The sequence below is a fragment of the Gossypium arboreum genome, chromosome 1, assembly GCF_025698485.1.
Source record: "Gossypium arboreum isolate Shixiya-1 chromosome 1, ASM2569848v2, whole genome shotgun sequence".
Lineage (NCBI taxonomy): Eukaryota > Viridiplantae > Streptophyta > Magnoliopsida > Malvales > Malvaceae > Gossypium > Gossypium arboreum.
Genome location: NC_069070.1, coordinates 120,436,627 through 120,459,255, shown reverse-complemented (window position 1 = coordinate 120,459,255; position 22,629 = coordinate 120,436,627). Strand labels below are relative to the sequence as shown.

Genomic DNA, 22,629 nt, shown 5'->3' with positions numbered 1-22,629 from the left:
TCCGATAAGTATGATTTATCTTCCCAAATAAGGTGAGTTCATATAGGCAAGATCTAGGATGTAATTTTGATTTTTAACTACCTCAATTTAACTTAATTTTAATTATATAATGTAAAAATATTAATATAAAAATGATTTTTTTATAAAAGCTAGCCGATCCAACTAGGCGAATTTGGACTTACCTAGTTATTGAATTGTTCTTCTAGCTGTTATAAATTGGATGTGTTTGTTTGTAGAGGTGAAGAATCCCAAATGAAAAACTCCACCCTGGGATATTACAAATTCAGGGTGTTTGATGGTGTTATGGTGTATAAAGCAGTGGCAGATAGTAAGTAAAAGCAAGATACTAAAGCTAGTAAAACAGAGCAGCTAATAGTTTTTCCCATAATCTCTTCCCAGAACCTGGAATTATTTGGGATCTTTAAGGATTTACACTTAAATGAACTCAACCCAAATTTATTTTTCCAGTTTTTTTCTTTTTGTTAAAAAAGGATGATAAGATGTAATAATGTTTCATAACAGCTTCGAATGTTGATGTTAGATTGCTATGCGTTTAAGAACATGCTAACGATAAGTCTACTATGTTTAATGCTGTTTCAATGCTTAATAGTGAGATTTCAAATTTTAACACACAAAAATGACGTGCTTTCACTCAAACACCATTAATCACCCATAATGTTCAAAATAGGGCTTCGCTTTATGACCTAACTCTTACCGACTTTGATGGTAGATAAAGGTACAAATTAATTACTTTTAGTTTTTAGAAATAAAATTGTAAATATTAAAACTCTTCTTCATAATTTCGTTTTGATCAGAGTTGTATTGGCTCAAATCCATAGTAAATTTACAATTACACTTAAAACATGTAAAAACATGAAAACTCAATTTAATTAACACAAATCTAAATTCAAGTCCTATCCCAACTGAACAAAAATAATCAATAAGTTAAAACTCCTCCAACTCAAACCGAAAATGACTTAAATCCAAAGTGGTTCAAACTCGCATACTAACCCGACTCAAACTCGCATACTAACCCATAATGTTTTGAACCCAACCTAAACAACTTGACTAGTAAATCCGAATATCTCAAACCCAAAATAGCTTTAACTTAAAACTAACCCAAACCCTAATCCAAAATTACTCAAAAAAATTATTATTTGATCCAAATTGATTTTATGCAAAACCAACTCAGATAGAAACATACTTTAATGCACTACCCGTGAACGTTATCACTTTGCTTTTGGTTACTGAATTCTGTCCCTAAATTCTTGTTTTTATTGTTAGTTCCTTGACTTCAATTTTGAATTCGAAAATGAAATTTTATAATAAAATCTTTGGAACATTTAAAAAAGCTATAAAGATGGATTAGACTTTGTACCAACACTGATATCAAAATGCGGCATTAATATATAAACAGTCTTTTCTTTAATAAAAAGAGAGGGGGGTGGAAGGATTACAAACAATAAATTCGCAGGATCAAAACAAAAGCTTCAACGTCACCATTGTGAGAGCTAAACTGACCATTTTAGCTCAGCAGGCAACACTATGATACTCAATACTTCCCTCCTGTAAAGCTACAACCAACATCATCAATCTGCAGTGCCGATTAATAAGTGTCTGCCACAATGCACGGTGACGACTATTCCAAGAGAGACATCCATCCCGCCTTTGGGAAATAATACTCAAGACACGGGATATCTGTATTGAACCCTGTACATGCTAACCAACTAACATCCCCATACCACAAATTTCACAACAGAGCATCAAAATAAGCTCCAATCTATATGGTAAGGACCCAAGGAAAGAAAATTTTTCTAGCAAGTTTCTATCATGATACACATAGGCCCACTTCAATGTTTTTTGATAATAATAAAAAAGGCATAAAAACACAAGTAATAAAACTAAAATCTGGAAATTGACCTTTACTTTAAAAAGTATCTTTGGAACTTCACCTGAACCATTGTCTGTACTCCATTATAGCCATATCATGTAAAACGATATGGCTAATTGAATTCCTTTCAGCACATGGCATTCACTTGCTCCATTGTGTACTTCACAAAGTCGCCGTCTTGGACACATTTGGATTTAAACTTCTCATAGGTACTGCTTATCTATCATGACTGCCCTACAAGCATAGGCCGTTGAGAGAGATCCAAAAGCTGCTTTTTCTGCTGGTCATTAAGGTGGGGTAAACATGCATGCAAGAGATCAACCGGCATTTCTCTTTTAATAGCTTTGGCGGAATCTGATTCATCAATTGCCATATTTGGTTTGGCCTGCATTCGCAAGGACTGCATCACAGTGTCGTATTTGTTTATGCAATACTTGGTAAGAAGGTTAAAGAATTCATCAAACGAGGCCTTCCAAAGGGACAGATTAGTCATATTATAATTGCCCGCAGCTCTAGAATCAGTCATGAGCTTTGTTGCCCTATCAAGAACAGACTTAAGAATAAAAGATGCTCCATCTACAGCAGGACTTCCAAGGGGACGAAGCGGGGGCTGCTCAGAGGAACAAACCACAGATGCAAGACAGACGCTAAGTGCACGAAGATCCATGCTATGAACACAAGAGGAAACAACCCTTGCAAGGTTAATAGTGGTTTCAGCTGCTCCTGGATCAGAGGGAAGGCCTCCAAACAAGAACCTTAAATGACGGAAAATGGACATGCAGACAATGCGCATAAGCTCACCACCTGGAGGAAGAAGCTGAAGGAACCGTGCAAGAAGCTTCCGGCCTTTGGGGAGGGAAACTATCCGTAAAAACACAAGATCATCCTTCTGAGCAAGCTCATCTGTATTACCACTCTTGCCAAGTGGGTCAACCAACTGAAGCAATGCAGCAAGCCCTTCCAACAAAACCTGTCGTCTTTGTCTCAGCTGAGCTCCACCATCCTGCAACTGATTAAACTGTAAAAATCTATCAATATCGTCTACATCAAGAAGAAGGCATAGACCATCCTCTATGGTAACTCTAGCAGCAAGCATAGGTTCCTCTTCCAGCGGAATATCAGATGCTTTCTGATCATTGTTGGTGACAGCAGATGAATTTGGAGGGTCAACTTCAAGAAGAGGGCGAGGCCTGCGAATTGAAGAGAAAGGAAGCCTCCCAAGAGCATCAACCTGGAGAAAAGCATGAGGCTCAGTATTCGCACGTGCTCGGGGAGGAAGATCCCTAAGATGAGTTGGACAAAAATGATGTCTCAACTTCGCCCCGGCAGATTTTCTTGCAAGACAAGCCTGGTGGTAATAATCATCCACGTAGGGGTCATTACTGTGGGTTGCAACAAGCTGCATTCTAAGAATGCCCTCAATCTCATCAGTTGACATGTATTTGGATGTAAACTGAGGCCATCCAAAATCACTCTTCAGCGCCCCACTATCAAAGCCTCGTAGACTCTGCCTACCTTTCTGAGCTGATTTGGCTCTTTGATCTCTCAGATCACCAATACCTAGTATAGCTTCAACCTTGTTCATTACAGGTGGGGATGGAGAGAGATGAGGATTAAATTGTTGTGACTGAATCCCAGAAAAGTGGCTAAACGAAGGCTGAACAGGATGCTGCAGTCTCTGCTGGTGCGACTGCAGCTGTGGCATTAACTGTGATGGAATCAAACCATTTTGATGAGTTAACTGTTGTTGCAACATATTGTTCAAAACACTGGAATTATCTCCATACAGTTTAGGCTGGCTCCCCCATTGATTTGACGGCTGACTACTGACAGACAGACCGGGAGCAAATTGAGGCATATTCCCACGATAATTTGGCCCATGGTGTAAGCCTGGCAGTTGAAGCTGAGAATTTGGGAAGCCAGAGAGGTTGGGTGAAGATGCCATCTGTGGTCCACCAGCCATATAAGGAATATTTAGGTGTCCAGAATGTTGGTTTGGTGACGCCTGAGGAGATCTGCCATCGGGGGGAGGGTAAGAAATATAAGAAGATTTTGGAACTAAAATTGGTTCACTAGAGAAATGTTGGTGGTACTGTTGTTGTTGTTGTTGTTGTTGTAGTTGCTGCTGCTGCTGCTCAGGGTACGAGGATGTCCTGTAGAGATGCTTTGCATCCAAATTGGCCAATGGTTGTGATGACCAGCGTTTGCCATCAGGAATACTTTCAGTTTCAAGAGGCTGCTGATCAAGCCAGAGAGGAAATTCCTCCCCATGTGTCCATTCGGCAGCAGATGAACCTTCAACAACATAATGATAAATGTCAATATTGGTATGTTGATCTGCGTAATTGGTCCCTTCACTGTGATGACGTAGAGTCTCAGAAAGTAGTTATTATTTACAACAGTGAAAATAATGGGTAACACAGTTCATACAGACCCTTCAGTTAAAAATTATAGTATAGGAAACCATCAGTTATTCAATCCAAGAAGGATTGGACCAAAACAACATCAATCATTAGCAATTGACTGATAGAAGACAGTACTGAGATGAATAAACTCACTTTGTCTGGACCCCCCATCACCAATTATCCTTGAGCCTCTTGGTCCACTAATGGCAGTGTTCAACTGCAACAAAATCACAAGCTAGCATCAGCACCACTAAAGCCAGGCCGGGACTAACCACCAAGAAACATGCATGCATATCCAATACAACCCACTGGTGAATTATGATTTAAGAACACAAAAAAAAAAAAAAACAATAGGAACTTTGTCCTTTATGATTTACTTATAGTCCAAAGATTTGATCTAGGAGGAATCAAGGAGATGCAATTTAATAGCAAATTGATGTCTCTGATGAACTTCATAAAAACTAAGGCAGCAAGCAAAGATTCTGGTAGCTTAATGCTAGTGCCATTACTTAAAAGTTACAATAAAAATTTGGAGGATCAATCCTGTTAGAACACTAGCAGATGATTTGCAAAAGGAGTTGGTAAAGCATTTCTTGTATTTCTTGTATATCTTAAGAAACCAGAAAGATACAAGCTCAAAAGTAAGTAGGTGCTTCAGTGACATGCTGAGGTTTCATCACTTTAATTCACTCAGAATGGATAAGGTCTTAAAGCTAACAGTAATTGTGGTTCAGGGGCACCACACTTCTGCATGATTGAACTCTCAAAAAATCCATTATTAGTATATTATATTATAACAGTTGAAAGGAAATTTTGTTTCAGCTCCATGAAAATATCAGAAGACATAAACTAGTTAAAAGATTAAATTAGAAGCTAATCCTCAAGAGAGGAAAAGATCTTTGACCATTTCACTGGTTGCAAGACACAGTAATTATGCAGTGGACTAACCTTTGAAAATGTATTAGTAAGATCATCAACATCCGATAAGGATCTCAAAACTTCACCCTGAAAATACGAAGAGATATTAGATGAAGTAGCTAGCACGCAGTTATTCTAATAAAATCAACTATGAATATGATAAGTGAACAAGTTTAGGAAGAAGAATTATTCTTATTTTTTCTAATCTGACTATAGCCTTTTAAAGAATAGCAGGAAAAATAAAAAGGAAATAATCTCTAGAAATTAGCCTATCCCTAAAAATTAGTAATTTGATTATGGCTAATAGTACAACGAAATTCCTAGAACTAACGTAGAAAATCTGCTTAATTTAAGGAATTCCAACACTCCCCCTCAAGCTGGAGTGTAGATGTTAATCAAACCCAGCTTGCCCATAATTTCTTTGAACATTTTTCTGCTCAAGCTTTTGGTTAACACGTCTGCTACTTGTTGTCTTGTAGGTTGATGATGGCTTATATGTTTGGAACAAAACCAGTTCACAAGAAGGGATGGCCTTATCTACATCAAAAGAAGATTCTATCATGCTATGGCACCGTAGACTAGGACACCCAAATTTCATGTACTTGAAGAAATTGTTTCCTCTACTATTTCTAAATAAGAAAATAAGTTCATTGAACTGTGAAGTTTGCGAACTGTCTAAACACACTCGTGTCCCTTATCCTTTGAAACCTTATGTTCAATCTCAACCTTTCTCTTTAATCCACAGTGATCTATGGGGAGTCAGTCGAGTAAAAAACATCACAGGGGCTAGGTGGTTCATAACTTTCATTGATGACCACACTAGAGTTTGTTGGATCTATCTCCTTAAAGAAAAATCCAAGTCTCTAGAGTCTTCAAAATTTTCATTCAATGATTCAACCAGTTCAATTCAAATATTCACACCCTTAGAACTGATAATGGAGAGAGTACTTTAATTCTATCCTAAGTCCTTATCTTTCGAGCAAGGAATCATACATCAAAGTTCTTGTCCCGACACCCTCAACAAAACGGGGTTTCGAGAGGAAAATAGACACCTTGTAGCCGTGGCTCGTGCTCTTATGTTCACTATGGGTGTACCAAAGTATTTATGGGGAGAAGCTGTCCTCACTGCCTGTTATCTTACAAACCGACTCCCATCTAAGGTATTAAACTTTCAAACACCTTTACATACTCTTCAAAAAAATTTTCCCTTGTTTCGTGTTCCTAATCTCCCAACCAAAACATTAGGTTGCAAAGCATTTGTCCACAACCATCAACCTAACCGATCTAAACTTGATCCTAGAGCCCACACTTGTGTCTTTATTGGTTACTCACCTACACAAAAAGGGTACAAGTGCTACTCTCCAACCTTACACCGGATGTTTGTGTCCCTTGATGTTACTTTCTTCGAAAACGAGCCATATTTTTCAGCCTCTCATCTTCAGGGGGAGATACTTAGTGAAGATGAGACCTTGAGCAATCTTCTCATTATACCTCAAGACTCTATCAGCCCTACCACCACTACAAAACCTGCTGAAAATCCTACAGCCACTGTTTTTCCTGTTTTGGAACCTGTTTTTCCTATCTCCACTGTTCAGCAACAAGAAACAAGGGTGATTAACCATACTAATGAAGAAAACAGCCCACTCACTCTGAAAAACAACAAGAAAAACTCAGGGGCTTCGTGTATACTCGGAGACATCAGCTGCCTGAAACAGAAACAGCAGTGCCAATGCCATCTTTACCCGAGGACTGTCTTGAGGAAGAAGTTTCACCTCCTTCATCTTCCATCTATCTTCCAATTGCAGTAAGAAAGGGCACTAGGAGCTGCACTCAACATCCCATTTCTCGGTTTGTATCCTATGGAAACTTGTCTAAATCCTACAATGCCTTTGTTTCTAATGTTGACTCTATAGAAACTCCAAAAAACATAGAAGAGGCTCTTAAGTCAACCAAATGGAGGCAAGCTGTGTTGGAAGAAATAAAGGCTCTTGAAGACAATGGAACTTGGGAAATATCTAAACTACCTACTGGGAAGAAGACCGTGGGTTGTAAGTGGATTTTCACCACAAAATTTAAACCAGATGGGAGCATTGATCGATACAAGACTAAACTTGTGGCCAGGGGTTTCACTCAAACATATGGGTTGGACTATGAGGAAAAATTTGCACCGGTGGCCAAATTGAATACTATTCGAGTGCTTCTCTCAATTGCTGTCAACTTACAATGGCCTTTGATCCAATTGGATGTAAAGAACGCTTTTCTCAATGGAGAATTAAACGAAGAAGTCTACATGGATTTTCCGCCTGGATTCGAAGGAAGCAAGGGCCAAGTATGCAAGTTGAAGAAGTCCTTGTATGGACTAAAGCAATCCCCTAGGGCTTGGTTTAATCGTTTTGCCAAAGCCATGACTAGTAGACATTATACTCAAGGTCAAGCTGATCACACCTTATTCTACAAACACTCGGATAATGCGAAGTGCTGTATTCTCATCGTCTATGTAGATGACATAATATTGACAGGGGATGGTTCTATTGAAATTGAAAGACTAAAAGAGTTCTTAAGTCATGAGTTTCAACTTAAAGACTTGGGGAATCTTCGATATTTTCTAGGAATGGAGATAGCAAGGTCAAAGGCAGGTATTTCAATCTCTCAAAGAAAGTATGTTCTTGACCTACTTTCTGAAGTCGGACTGTTGGGTTGCAAACCAGCGAGTAAGATCCATCAGCTATGCGAATCCGAGAGTGATCATGACAAGGTAAATAGGTGTAAAACAAACTTAGATTACCTGTCATGTGGTCGAATGCACCCGAGTCTAGTATCCAGGAAGTTGTGATAGGTTCGTGCGTAGTATTTAAAGCAGCACCTTGAATAGCTAGTGACCCACTGGCTGTAGGAGTCTAAGTAGTTTATGAAGAGCCTCAAGTTGAGTTTTGGTTAGCCGAAGTTTATGAAGAGTCTCAGAGGAATTTTCGGTGTCACCCATGGGAGTAGGGTTTCTAACAGAGAAAACAGAACAAGAAAAGAGAAGAAAGAGTAGGATCAACTGAATTCCTGATGCTCTGATACCATGAACAAGTTTAGGAAGAAGAATTATTCTTATTTTTTCTAATCTGACTATAGCCTTTTAAAGAATAGCAGGAAAAATAAAAAGGAAAAAATCTCTAGAAATTAGCCTATCCCTAAAAATTAGTAATTTGGTTATGGCTAATAGTACAAGGAAATTCCTAGAACTAAGGTCGAAAATCTGCTTAATTTAAGGAATTCCAACAATAAACTTGAATATTAGTTAGTCAGATGTACCCAAAAACACCTAGAGTGATGAAATTCTAGATTAAAACATGAAATTTTAACCATATAAAAGTTTGAGGTTCACAAGACCACAGAGAGAAACAGGAGAGGAAGAGAACATTTTCCTCTCCTTTTTGGTTCTCTCCATTTGTTAGTGCGACTTGCATCTCATCAGACTTGAGCTACTCCAACAGAAATAGAACATGCTAATATTACTGATACGAATAAATTTCAGCAATTAACTCACTAGTTGAAACTGCATATCCTTCCAGAGACATACAAGAAGACTAACTTTCTTACACCCATAATTGATCCAACTTTTAAAATCCATTAGCATAGCCAATCAAATTTGTGTGGATAACTGGATACCAGTTACAGATTCATTTTTTAAAAAGATATTAACAGTACAGTGCCTAAGAAGTGAATAGAACTGCCTCTAAGCCTCAACAGTCAAAGAGACTGAAATGAGGGGGAAACTCCAACGGGGAAAAGGGGCAATCTTCTCTATCTAGCAATTGGGAATGAGTTTTCGCAAAAAAATTTTGCACGACGGGCATAAAGCATCCCACAAAACTGATTCCATCAAGAAGGTTTCATACAACAATAGAAGTTGTAAACTCAAATATCCTTATCATTCTCAGGAAAGAGGTCTTATGATAAGGAATCAGCAAATCAAGAACATGGCAGATACTTAGGAAGGGGGAGGAGGGAACCTCCACAAACTATCTTTTGCTTTGGGAAGCATGAAATGCAACGAAGTACAACTAACACAATCTCCAAAATCTATTCAAATGTAGAATACAATTTTATTGATAGGATAACTAAGCCACAGAAACACTGCAATTTGTACAGTACAATTTTCTTTAAGAGTGCACAAGAGTTACCTCTCATTGTGAAGACCAAGATACAAAGAGACAAATAATTAAGTTCAGAAAACAGCCCAAATCAAGATGGATACACTGTTAACTAACAAATAGAGATAACAAGGTTTACAATGGCATGCATGGATAAATAAATATATACTATGAGCTCCCACAGGGTTTTTTCTCCATAAATAGAATAGCATGCCAACCACTAATTAAATGTAGTGGCATCCCTCTGTTCAGGAAAAATAGAGGAAAAAAAACACACAGAATCACTCCAAAAGGATTATATTTCAGCATGATTTCCAAAGGGAACGATTTTCTTTTCAAACAACTAATCATTGCTTTTGTCCTGCATTGCATAAATTTGCAATAATAATTGAAACAGGAAAGAGAACTTAAAAGAACAAGAATATTAACCTCATCTCTATCATACAAAAACTCCTCCTCATCCTCAAGTCCGACTGCAGGTACATCCTCCTCATCATCATCTAATCCCCCCAATTCGACCTCCTCAAGAACATCTTTTCCAAAAAATGCATACTGTGATGCATCAAATACTGCATCTCCTGCATCATAGAAAAAGTCAAGTTTACTAAACATGCACACTTCAACCAGAAATGAACTCACAACATAAAGATGAGATAGATGGAGACAAGAAAATTAACTGAAACAAACATTAATACATCTTTTTCACCAGAAAACAGAGGATAAACACAATCATGGGAGGAAAAAGGTTCTTTTTAACTTTCCCTTAAAACCAAACAGCAAGCAAACAACAATCTAATCCACTATGCGCCACCACAAAAGCCACTTGTACTGTATGCCTAGAACTTGAGAGTTCACCCCCTTGGAAATGAAAAAGGGATAGGATAATTGAGATGGGGGCAAATTACAACCCTTCATGCAGCCAAAGGTCAAGTAGGTCTCCATATGCACCAAAAGCATTATTGACTTCAACATTTAAATTCAATACAGCCTAATTTTTTTAGCTTAAACCAAACTAATAAGCAAAACCCATAGTTGCTTATATACCATTAAAAGCATAAATTGAGTAAATTAAAGGGAAAAAAAAAGTCGAATATCAAACCTGTAGAAGTATCGCCAAATCGTTTAAGATTCTCAGAAGCATCCATTTTATCAACAATTCAAAATTACTACACGATATGGAAAACCCAGGGAAAAAAACTTGATAATTTAACTGAATCTTCGATCTGACGTTTATTTTTTAAAATCGAAAAAAGGAATGAAAGAAAGGAATTAAAAGAGAAAGGGCAAAAATACAAATTTGAGGTTTAAAAAGCAAAAACCCTTTGCAAATAGGGTTTGGTGGAGATAAGATCTGTGCTGGATTATTTCATTGTTAATGAAATAGGTTTTTTTTTCCTTGAAATTCTTTTTTTCTCAAGTCAATATTATTGAGACAAATTTAAGAAAGGAACCCTAAAGAAGTGATGACGATGGGTAATTATTTATTATTAGGATATTCTTTTTATTTTAACTTTATTAGTTTTTTCTGGCTTTAAATTTATGCTGTTTTTTAGCTTAAATATTTTTGAATATTTATTATTATAAGTTTAGGTTAAATAAATTTTATTCAATTTTATTAAATTTGGTTGAATTTTAGTTTGTTATATATATATATATATATATATATTAATATGACTCATAAATAAAAGGAGAATTTCTTGAACTAAAGTTTTCCTACATTGACAATAATATAATTACAACTTATCAAGTAAATGTCCCAAAAATAATAATAACATTAACAATAAAATAATAATTATACAATATTCAAATATTAATAATAAAATAATTAGTAATATAATAATGAAATGATAGCAACATGAGCAAAAAAGAAAGTTTAAATTATTCGAGCTAGGCCTAATTAAGACCGATTAAGAGTAACGTCAACTCGATCAAAATTTGAAATAATGAATTTTATTTGATGAATTCATTTTATATTTGAATTTAGGCCTAATCCAAATACAAAATTAATTGGGCTATGCAATCGCCGTGCCCAAGTTTTATAGTTCTCCACACGCCCACGTCTCTACAAAAAAACCAGCCTTTAAAGTCGGCAGGATTTTACGGCATTTATTTGAGCCCTGTTCTTCTCCTTCTTCCTTGACTAGGGGTTTCCATTTCCCAGTTCTTCTCGTCCCTTTCTTAAAGTCGGCATCTTCCTTTGCTTTCTCCAGTTTCCTCCTACCCAGCACCTTCTTCAAGGTTCCAAATTCTTTTTGTTTCTCCTTTAATTGCTGTTGTATTTAGGGATTTAAATTGCGGACGCGGCCATATTTTTAGTTGGGTTGCGTTTGTGGCGGTCTGCTTGCGTTGCGTTTGTGGCGGTCGCAGATAACGGATGTTATTGCGGTATTGCGGTCACTGTAGTTACTGTAGTGTGAATTTTTAAAAAATTCACACAACTTATTGTAAAACATAATAGCGGTTTCGGACTATGTGGCTACCATTATATAGTGGCCGTTATAGCGGTATCGGACCGCTATTTAAATTCCCGTGACTTGTATTGAATTCCATGGATGTCAATTTAATTTGGATTTAATTATCCCTTTTGAGGTTGTTTTTGTTGTTGAGAATCATAAAAAATAATTGGGTCATTTTTATTTCAGTTTCTTTTGTGTTCTTTTAGCCTCTATAGGGTTGTTAATTATTAATCCCTACATGTTCATTTGTTTTTTGGTTAGAAATGAGATAATTTTGATGGGGTTTCATTGTTTTAAACGTTGAAATGTTATCTAATAATGCAATCTTTCATATATTTTTCAGGGTTTGTTCTTATTTGAATAGCCTTTGTTGTAGCTATTTGCAAAATGCTGGCTCCTAGTGTTACTGCTCCCTTGCGGCCTTCATTATCTACCGGTATTTTTCTTGGAACTTTATTTTATTATTCATTCAATTTTTCTTAGATTAATGATGATAAAATTTGCTATTGGTTTTCGGCAGGACATCGATTAGAGTCACGAATTGAATGCAGTAGCCGTTGTGGCTCAGTTAGAATTCCGAATCGGATTAAGCCAAGGGAACTTGGCTTGCAATCACAACCTAGGGTAGGAAGAAGTAGAAAACAATCTTCATCCATTGCATGCACCGCAACTGCTTTGGTACGTTTTGTCGCCATAACTAATCGCTTACTTTTATTTTTACAGAAGAAATTGAGAATTGTTGCTCATCTTTTTGTCAATATTAAACGGTATTAAATCCTGATATTAGATTTAGTGAAACAAATCATTACATGTGTGCACGTATGTTATGGCTCTGTGTGCACTTTGTGCATGCTTATACTCGATTTTTAATGATATTGGAATTCAGAGTTTCTGATTCTGGTTTCCTTTTTTCCAGCAGAACGCAACTTGCAGTGCATCAGGACAAACTCAAACTGTTACTCGTGAGGCACCAACGATCACCCAAGCTCCTGTTCATTGTAAGAACAAACACATACTCTCTTTTCAGCAGTTTGTCAATATTCATTAGATGTATTCCTTTTCGTGATTTTCTAGTTCGACTTTAGGCACCCTAACTTAGGTTTGATTTGTGGGTAGGAAGGTCACGGTGGGTTAAACTGATTTTGCCAGAATGACTGATAGGTCATGTATCATCTCATACTAGTTTTGGAAACTTAAGTCTCACCGTGTCGATGCTTGCACTTTCATGCTCCATCTTTAGTAGGGATGACCAATGTTTGATTTCGGTACATTAGAATCCAGATGCTGCTTGTTGGCTAGAAGCATTGACAATGTCCCTTTTTTGGTTTCTAGTTTCTCTACTGCCCCTCTTTAGCGAAAATCTTATTCGTGTGATAAACGTATCACTATGAGCTCTTAGCAATTCTTTTGTTACTTTTTTCCGTAGTTTCGATGTACTATTGTCCTGGTGATGAACACCTAAGCCTTCAGGTGACAGGGATAGATCCCTGGCCCTAAGGAACTTCCTTTCCTATGGTGGGATATATCATATATCCAACTGGCTTGAATACCATATAATTTTAAAGAAAGCGTTGCTAACATCATGTATTGAAATGCAGCAAAGGAGAAGTCACCGCAGCTAGATGATGGTGATTCAGGATTTCCTCCCCGTGACGATGATGGTGGTGGAGGTGGCGGGGGAGGTGGTGGGGGCAACTGGTCAGGTGGATTCTTCCTTTTTGGATTCCTCGCGTTTCTAGGCTTCTTAAAGGATAAAGAAAGCGAAGAAGATTACCGGGACAGCCGAAGAAGATGATGAGATTCTCTACATATTGATAACATTTTTAGAACCTATATTGCATGTTGTTCTTCATGTTATATACTTTTGAGAACCCATTGCATATCTTTCTTCATGATATATTTCTATTTTTGGAACCAATTGCATATTTGAACTATTTGTAGACTTCATTCAAACATGCAAATATATTTAGTTAAAAATGGACTAAATTAAATATCATCTATACTTATTATAAAGTCCATATTTCTATTCTCGTGACATCAACTCAATCAGTATAGATATAGATAAACAAAAGATGTCACCAATTTTAAGAGTAGGTTTGAATGGGCGGTGAGGTGCGTTTAACTTATTTTGTGTCTCATACTATAGTGTCTAATCATATTGTCACTGTTGTTTTTACACTAATTATATGTAATTGTATCATTTATCTAAACTCACCCTAAATTTGTTGTCATTGGTTTAGGATTTGAAGGTTAGAATCAACCTCATGCATCTCTTTCTAAGCCTTTAAAACTGGTGCGACTTGTGAAGAATTCATCAAAGTGTCAACATTTTCAACCAAAATATCAAAATCTTTTCTACTTAATTTATATCAGTTTTAGAATTGGATTGATAGTTGAATCGATCAGGTCATTAATTTGTTAGTTTAACTAATATTATCGATTTAATTAAAAATTTTAAAAAGTAAAAAAATTTGGTTCAATCAGTTTATTTGTTTATTCAACTAGTCCATAACAGTCCATGATTTAACTGATTTGATATCTCAATCCCTTCTCCGTTTAGCTTGTCCAATCCAACATAGCATTGAGTTACATCTATATATATCATATATTTTCACACATATACACACATAAATTTATACAATAACCATGTATGCATGTTCATATTAATACTTGAAATTTTTAGAACATTTTAATTCTAATCACAATAAAACTTCAAAAAACCAATGCATTGCACAAATTGATTGTGCGTATTTTTAAAATATGTTTATTTTTATTAAACTTTTTCGTACAAATTTTTCAACGTTTCATAAATAAAATGATTTTGAAAAGTGAAAAAAGAACTTAATGAGAAGTTTATATTTAATTAAAGTAATTTATTTTGTAAACATTTGATACATAAACATGTCCATGAACCGATCCAAAGTCTGAATTTAAAAATTTCCATATTTGGGCTTGGGCTTAGCTCAGCTTAAACTATTCAAATAACTCATATCGTTATTTTAAAAAGTGATAAGTCTCAAATTTGTACATAAACTTTGATTTTATGAAATTTTGATATGATTCAGTTTCTAAATTACTAACATAATTATTAGTATAACATCATTTCATATTTTTATACTACGTATATAAATAATTATATTTATCCAATATAAAAATAATTGATATATCTATTTCTTTAAATGTGTATGATTGAATGAAAAATTAAAGTTTCATATATGCATTTGAACTACAGTTAAAGTTTTATGTATATAATTGCATCCAATCAAAGTTAATATATTAAAATGCACATTAAATCAAAGTTATATATAATTTTGATATTTATTCCTTTTAAAGAACAATAAAGTATTAAAAATATTAATTTATAGTAATATTTTTATATTTTACAATAAATTTCAAATAAAAATATTTGAAAATTTATCTAATTTAGGCCCAAGGGCAACACAAGTCTTTGCCCAAGCCCAACCCAGGGTAAAAAGTTTATTTAATTTTGTCATCCATTATTTTGGAAGAAAATATTTCATGTCTATTAGTTGAAATATTTAAATTTATTAAATTTAATTTTAAAATTTATACCTTAATTTTTTAGCATATTTTAATTTTATCATTATATTAGTATAAAAATTCTAATCAAGTAAAAAGATTTGAAAAAAAATCAAATAAAAGTTAAAACGTTTTAATTTATTAACAATATCTTAAGATTTTAAACATATTTTTAAGAAAGTCAATATTATTGAGACAAATTTAAGAAAGGAACCCTAAAGAAGTGATGACGATGGGTAATTATTTATTATTAGGATATTCTTTTTATTTTAACTTTATTAGTTTTTTATGGCTTTAAATTTATGCTGTTTTTTAGGTTAAATATTTTTGAATATTTATTATTATAAGTTTAAGTTAAATAAATTTTATTCAATTTTATTAAATTTGGTTAAATTTTAGTTTGTTATATATATATATATATATATATATATATTAATATAACCAGGAAAATAATACGTTCCAATATATTTGAACTTAAGTTCTCCTACATTAGTAATAATATAATTGTAACTTATCAAGTAAATTTCTCTAAAATAATAACAAAATTAATAATAAAATAATAATTATACAATATCCAAATATTAATAATAAAATAATAGCAATATAATAATGAAATGATAGCAACAAGAGCAAAAAAGAAAGTTTAGGTTATTTCGAACCAAAAAATCTACTCGGGGCCTAATCTATTTAGAAAACGGGTCTTATCTTTTGTTCAAACTTATTTTATTGAATTTATATCTTTACCCAAAATATCCCACATTTTGGACAAACCCTCAAACTCAGATGAATTGCTTAATCTATGATCAAGTCTAATTAAGACCGATTAAGAGTAACATCAACTCGGTCAAAATTTATTTGATCAATTCATTTTATATTTGAAATTAGGCCTAATCCAAATACAAAATTAATTGGGCTATGCAATTCCATGCCCAAGTTTTATAGTTCTCCACACGCCCACATCTCTACAAAAAAACCAGCCTTTGAAGTCGGCAGGATTTTACGGCATTTATGGGAGCCCTGTTCTTCTCCTTCTTCGTTGACTTGGGGTTTCCATTTCCCAGTTCTTCTCGTCCCTTTCTTAAAGTCGGCATCTTCCTTTGCTTTCTCCAGTTTTCTCCTACCCAGCACCTTCTTCAAGGTTCCAAGTTCTTTTTGTTTCTCCTTTAATTGCTGTTGTATTTAGGGATTTAAATTGCTGTCACTGTCATGTTTTTAGTCAAACGCGGTCGTGGAACGGATGTTATTGTGGTCACTGCAGATACCGCAGTCGTGATTTTTTTTAAAAATTCACACAATTTATTATAAAACATAGTAGCGGTTTACGACGGTGCTGCTACCGCTAGTGGTATCGGGCCGAAATCCCTGACTTGTATTGAATTCCATGGATGTCAATTTAATTTGGATTTAATTATGCCTTTTGAGGTTGTTTTTGTTGTTGAGAATCATAAAAAATAATTGGGTCATTTTTATTTCAGTTTCTTTTGTGTTCTTTTAGCCTCTACAGGGTTGTTAATTATTAATCCCTACATGTTCATTTGTTTTTTGGTTAGAAATGGGATAATCTTGATGGGGTTTCATTGTTTTAAACGTTGAAATTTTATCTAACAATGCAATCTTTCATATATTTTTCAGGGTTTGTTCTTATTTGAATAGCCTTTGTTGTAGCTATTTGCAAAATGCTGGCTCCTAGTGTTACTGCTCCCTTGCGGCCTTCATTGTCTACCGGTATTTTCCTTGGAACTTTATTTTATTATTCATTCAATTTTTCTTAGATTAATGATGATAAAATTTGCTATTGGTTTTCGGCAGGACATCGATTAGAGTCACGAATTGAATGCAGTAGCCGTTGTGACTCAGTTAGAATTCCGAATCGGATTAGGCCAAGGGAACTTGGCTTGCAATCACAACCTAGTGTAGGAAGAAGTAGAAAACAATCTTCATCCATTGCATGCACCGCAACTGCTTTGGTACGTTTTGTCGCCATAACTAATCGCTTACTTTTATTTTTACAGAAGAAATTGAGAATTGTTGCTCATCTTTTTGTCAATATTAAACGGTATTAAATCCTGATATTAGATTTAGTGAAACAAATCATTACATGTGTGCACGTATGTTATGGCTCTGTGTGCGCTTTGTGCATGCTTATACTTGATTTTTAATGATATTGGAATTCAGAGTTTCTGATTCTGGTTTCCTTTTTTACAGCAGAACGCAACTTGCAGTGCATCAGGACAAACTCAAACTGTTACTCGTGAGGCACCAACGATCACCCAAGCTTCTGTTCATTGTAAGAACAAACACATACTCTCTTTTCAGCAGTTTGTCAATATTCATTAGATGTATTCCTTTTTGTGATTTTCTAGTTCGACTTTAGGCACCCTAACTTAGGTTTGATTTGTGGGTAGGAAGGTCACGGTGGGTTAAACTGATTTTGCCAGAATAACCATGTATATATATCATATATATCATATATTTTCATCTATATATATCATATATTTTCACACACATACACACATAAATTTGTACAATAACCATGTATTCATGTTCATATTAATGCTTGAAAATTTTAGAACATTTTTAATTCTAATCACAATAAAACTTCAAAAAAACCAATGCATCGCACAAATTCATTGTGCGTATTTTTAAAATATGTTTATTTTTATTTGTTAAACTTTTTCGTACAATTTTTTAACATTTCATAAATAAAATGATTTTGAAAAGTGAAAAAGAGCTTAATGAGAAGTTTATATTTAATTAAAGTAATTTATTTTGTAAACATTTAATAAATAGACATGTTCATGAACCGATTTAAAGTCTGAACTTAAAAATTTTCATATTTGGGCTTGGGCTTGACTCAGCTGAAACTATTCAAATAACCCATATCGTTATTTTAAAAAGGGATAAATTTAAAATTGTACATAAACTTTGATTTTGTGAAATTTTATACATAAAATTTTAATGTGATCTAATTCTCACAAATTACTAACATAATTATTAATATAACATCATTTCATATTTTTATATTACATACACAAATAATTATATTTATCTAATATAAAATAATTGATATATCTATTTCTTTAAATATGTATGATTGAACTAAAATTAAAGTTTCATGTATACATTTGAACTACAATCAAAGTTTTATGTATATAATTACACCCAATCAAAGTTAATATATTAAAATGCACATTAAATTAAAGTTATGTATAATTTTAATATTTATTCCTTTTAAAAATAATAAAGTATTAAAATATTAATTTATAGTAATATTTTTATATTTTACAATAAATTTCAAATAAAAATATTTGAAAATTTATCTAATTTAGGCCCAAGGGCAAAACAAGTCTTTGCCCAAGCCTGACCTAGGGTAAAAAGTTTATTTAATTTTGTCATCCATTATTTTGGAAGAAAATATTTCATGTCTATTAGTTGAAATATTTAAATTTATTAAATTTAATTTTAAAATTTAAACCCTAATCTTTTTAGCATATTTTAATTTTAACATTATATTAGTATAAAAATTCTAGTCAAGTAAAAAGATTTGAAAAACAATCAAATAAAAGTTAAAACATTTTTAATTTATGAACAATATCTTAAGATTTTAAACATATTTTTAAACTGTTAAATATATTTAACACTATTTTTATTTTTAAAAGTATTATATAAAGAAATTTAATTAACTATTTAATATTTTATTTTATTTTTATATTTTTATTTTAAGAATTAAATATTCTTATTTTAATATTTAATATGATTTCTAAATGTTATAGTAATACTCAAATTTGGCAGAGGGTACGGAAATTGTTTTAGTATCGAACCTTGACTAACTTAATCTGATTTATGAACACTTAACTTAAATCGACCGCATTTTTCTCACTAAAAGAAAAAAGAAATTCAATATAAGGTTTATCAAGATGTAGGGCTATCAATTGGGTCATGCCTTCATGAGTGGTACAAAAATATTTGGGTTGGAAACTTGGGACTATATATATAAATATATTATAAATCATAAAAAAAATTTATTAAAAACTCGATAATCTCTTAATTTATTGACAAAAGTATTAAGTTGTAAGGCACGAACTCGTGCAACCTCAGCTTTACCTCCAATTATTATATATATGTATTGAAAATTTTGATTTTATTGAAATTTTTTATTTATTTTTAATTTAAGCCCATTTTCATTCAAACCCTCTTAATTTTTTTTACCTCGAAGGTCCAAAAATGAAAAATGTTTTAAACAATGTGACTTTCAAACAAATTAACCAAAAAAACGCACACATGTGTACGTCAAATTCATTAATTAATGCTTATTAGGTTAAGTAGTAAGATCTAGAGTTCGAATATTGTGGATAGAAAACTTAAGGTTATCATAACTTTGTCTTTATATTTAAGGATTCAATACTGTTCTACTTTAAATTTAATTGAAACTTACTCTGACTATTAGATATTAGAGTCTCAAACTAAAATAAATTAAGTTAATAATAAAATTACAATTTGATCACTTAAAATTTAAAAGTCTATTTTGAACTTTAACAAAATAAACAAAATTATGAACCCTATGTGATGGCCTGATGATTAAGAGTGTTCACTGTCTCAGTGTAATCTGAATTTGAGTCATGCTAGTAGCGTTTGTTGTTCGGGCTTTACCCAATTATTATAATACACCAAAAAATAAAAAAATTATTATCTAATCCCTTAAATTTTATTCTAATATAATCGTAAATTTACATTTTAACTATCTCATAATTTTACAATTCAAATCTTAAAAAAAAAATTCCTGGAAACTTCTCAATATTCTCATTTTATGATTTTGTAATTAGTTGTGGTCTTGAAAGTTGGTGACAATTAGGTCAAAATGACCCATCAAACATGATTTGCTGTTGCAACCTAATTTTATTTTTTTTTAAATCCTTGACCAACTCTAATAATAATAATAATTATTATTATTATTTATTTGGCAATGTAAACATTAATTCTTAAGATAAGGTGTATATTATAATACTTTATACTATGTCATTTATGTATCCAAAAATAGGAAAAACAACAACAATCAACTTCAAAATGGTACCAAACAATACATAATTAACAGTTGAAACTTTTGAAATCATTTTTTAATTAGTAGTCATAGATTAAATTTGGATTGAGCTTAAGCATGATATTAATATATTTTATACTTGTTCAAGTTTAACCTGAAATATGAATCTAAAATTTTGTTCGAATATACCCATATTTATAAATAATTAACCTAAATTCTTTTGAAGTCCCTCTATATCATTTTTCAATTTTTTTAAAAATATTCTTATTATTTTACTTAAACCCATTTTTAGAATTAATATTTTTATCCAAACTCTTTCAGATTTCAAATGAATCTTTAAACTTGAGCAAGAACATTCAAACCAAACAAGTAAATATGCTTATAGATCAAAATGCAAATTTTATAAACAAAACATAAAAAACATAAATGTATATGTATAAATGATTCTCACATGAACACATCAAGGATATAATTAATGCATGATGTGTTGGAAAATTTGGATATCATATATATAATAAGGATAATTACATGTTATTATTTACTATCATGATAGGTTAGCCCAAATTAAAAGTGATCTAATTTGGTTAGAATTTTATTGAGCTTTTAATTATTAAATAAAGTATAGGTCAAACATGTGTAGATACTCTTCTAATCAAATTCTAATTAATGATGGGCTAATTAGAATTTGATTAGAACTAATATGCTAAGGTTATAAATATTAGGGTTATGGTCCCCAAATTATACACAAGATATCTTTTCTAATATCCCATCATTAGGAAAGAGAGAGCAGATATTCTCTAAATTTCTTGTGTACTAATTTGGAAGATCAAATCCCCAAAGTTCTAGAAAGTCTCAAGGAATCCATGGATTCAGGTACGCTTCCGCATCTAGTTTTGTTCTTAATTTATTCTTGATAATTTGACATGACAGATCCTGGTTTATTAAGTTATATTATAGATTTATTTTAATAAAATTCTAACAAGCGGCATCCGAGCTTTATCATGTTGAATCATTGAGAATGAATTGATTATTTATTAATTTTGGATTGATTCGTTTTCTTTTTTAATTTTATGGATTTGATATTTTAATTATATATTATGTTGAATCTTTGAGATTCTTGATAAATTTTAGGTTTTGATTCTTTAAATAAAGTTTTAAGGTTTTATAAATATAATTTAGTTTAATATTTGCATATGCTATTCGAAAGATGAAGGTTTATTTATTTATTTATGTATAATCAATTGATAAAAATTGATTTGTGAGATTTATTTTCTTCTTTTCACACAATTATTTTAAATATTTTGGTTTTAAATTTGGTTATATAATTTTAGGTTTTGGCATATTATGGTTCCAAATATTTGGTTAAATTATGATGATATGGTTTATTGTATGAATTGTGGGATACGCCAACTATTATGATTTTATTTTTTTGAGATTTATTGGCTTGAAAATATTTTTCAAGTATTTATGTGAATATCTGTTTAATCATAAATACAACTTTGGATTTACATGGTAAATTCATGGTAAGTTTTTCTATTTGATTATGAATACATGTATATGCATGAATTGTTTTGGTGTTTTTATCCATGCCAAAATTATGAATACATATGCTTGTTAATTATTCAGCTTTGAACCACTACATTATTTCTGTTTGGTTTTGATATATGATTTTGGAACAAAAGAAAAAAAAAATAAAAGAAAAGAAGGAAATAGTCAAAAAAATTAAGGTTTTCGGTTTTTTTTATTGCATTATTAAGATAAACTTATTTTGGGTTATTTGAGTCTATAAAGCAATAAAAAAATTAGTTTTGACATTTGACTATTAGGAAATTTAAATTTGAATATTGGTATGTTTATATATATTTTAAAATAACTTAATTGAAGCAAAAAGTCACCAAAGTGATTTTTTTGTATAAATTATTTTGTTTTAAAATATAAAAGTTTGTGTGCATGTAACTTAAGTTATGTTAATATAAATTGGCCCAAGTGAAGGTTAATAATATTACATGTGCAACATGATGATAAACATGTGACGGTTATTCGGTTATACATGTGAGTAATAAATTGGCCCAAAGGAAAATTTATTATTCGACATGCTCTTATTGTCAATGTTTGATTACTACACCAATATATCACTTACAAATTAATATTTTGTCCAAAGATGAAATATTAATGAAGTGTCCGATATCTTAAGATGAGGTTTACCTTCATTCAAATTATTTTTGTAACACCCCAAACC

General features: G+C 32.4%; 3 protein-coding genes across 8 annotated transcripts; 2 read left to right on the top strand and 1 right to left on the bottom strand.

The window, feature by feature from the left end:
• Positions 1-1,298: 1,298 nt before the first annotated feature.
• Positions 1,299-10,857, bottom strand: LOC108463965 (protein PAT1 homolog). 2 transcript variants are annotated; one of them, XM_053031371.1, is made up of 6 exons: positions 10,456-10,857; positions 9,786-9,934; positions 5,245-5,301; positions 4,450-4,513; positions 3,985-4,186; positions 1,299-3,906 (listed from the first exon to the last, which is right to left on the bottom strand). In XM_053031371.1, exons 1-6 carry the CDS (start codon positions 10,499-10,501, stop codon positions 2,115-2,117), a joined length of 2,310 nt encoding a protein of 769 aa, XP_052887331.1. In that variant the 5' UTR covers positions 10,502-10,857; the 3' UTR covers positions 1,299-2,114. The 2 variants fall into 2 exon arrangements, with proteins under 2 accessions (XP_052887331.1, XP_017619486.1); XM_017763997.2 differs by having other exon boundaries at positions 1,299-4,186.
• Positions 10,858-11,363: 506 nt separating this feature from the next.
• Positions 11,364-13,803, top strand: LOC108462906 (protein YELLOW LEAF 1, choloroplastic-like). Of its 3 annotated transcripts, none has more exons than XM_053031370.1 (5): positions 11,364-11,594; positions 12,189-12,248; positions 12,333-12,490; positions 12,729-12,810; positions 13,411-13,803. In XM_053031370.1, exons 2-5 carry the CDS (start codon positions 12,200-12,202, stop codon positions 13,605-13,607), a joined length of 486 nt encoding a protein of 161 aa, XP_052887330.1. In that variant the 5' UTR covers positions 11,364-11,594; positions 12,189-12,199; the 3' UTR covers positions 13,608-13,803. The 3 variants fall into 3 exon arrangements, with proteins under 3 accessions (XP_052887330.1, XP_017618306.1, XP_017618305.1); XM_017762817.2 differs by having other exon boundaries at positions 11,368-11,594; positions 12,156-12,248; XM_017762816.2 differs by having other exon boundaries at positions 11,371-11,594; positions 12,156-12,248; positions 12,732-12,810.
• A 2,498-nt stretch (positions 13,804-16,301) lies between these two features.
• On the top strand, positions 16,302-17,836 carry LOC108463313 (uncharacterized). 3 transcript variants are annotated; one of them, XM_053025166.1, is made up of 5 exons: positions 16,303-16,490; positions 16,985-17,077; positions 17,162-17,319; positions 17,558-17,639; positions 17,758-17,836. In XM_053025166.1, coding segments are annotated over exons 2-5 (291 nt in total). In that variant the 5' UTR covers positions 16,303-16,490; positions 16,985-17,028; the 3' UTR covers positions 17,760-17,836. The 3 variants fall into 3 exon arrangements, with proteins under 3 accessions (XP_017618752.1, XP_052881126.1, XP_017618751.1); XM_017763263.2 differs by having other exon boundaries at positions 16,302-16,490; positions 17,561-17,836; XM_017763262.2 differs by having other exon boundaries at positions 17,558-17,836.
• The last annotated feature ends 4,793 nt before the right edge of the window (positions 17,837-22,629 follow it).

Coding starts and splice junctions, on each gene's coding strand:
- LOC108463965 (XM_017763997.2), bottom strand. CDS start 10,501: ATGGATGCTTCTGAGAATCTTAAACGATTTGGCGATACTTCTACAG. Junction 9,935..10,455: donor ATTTGGCGATACTTCTACAG/GTTTGATATTCG, acceptor TCTATGATGCAG/GAGATGCAGTATTTGATGCA. Junction 4,514..5,244: donor TTACTAATACATTTTCAAAG/GTTAGTCCACTG, acceptor ATTTTGTTGCAG/TTGAACACTGCCATTAGTGG.
- LOC108462906 (XM_053031370.1), top strand. CDS start 12,200: ATGCTGGCTCCTAGTGTTACTGCTCCCTTGCGGCCTTCATTATCTACC. Junction 12,249..12,332: donor GCGGCCTTCATTATCTACCG/GTATTTTTCTTG, acceptor GGTTTTCGGCAG/GACATCGATTAGAGTCACGA. Junction 12,491..12,728: donor CATGCACCGCAACTGCTTTG/GTACGTTTTGTC, acceptor CCTTTTTTCCAG/CAGAACGCAACTTGCAGTGC.
- LOC108463313 (XM_017763262.2), top strand. CDS start 17,029: ATGCTGGCTCCTAGTGTTACTGCTCCCTTGCGGCCTTCATTGTCTACC. Junction 17,078..17,161: donor GCGGCCTTCATTGTCTACCG/GTATTTTCCTTG, acceptor GGTTTTCGGCAG/GACATCGATTAGAGTCACGA. Junction 17,320..17,557: donor CATGCACCGCAACTGCTTTG/GTACGTTTTGTC, acceptor CCTTTTTTACAG/CAGAACGCAACTTGCAGTGC.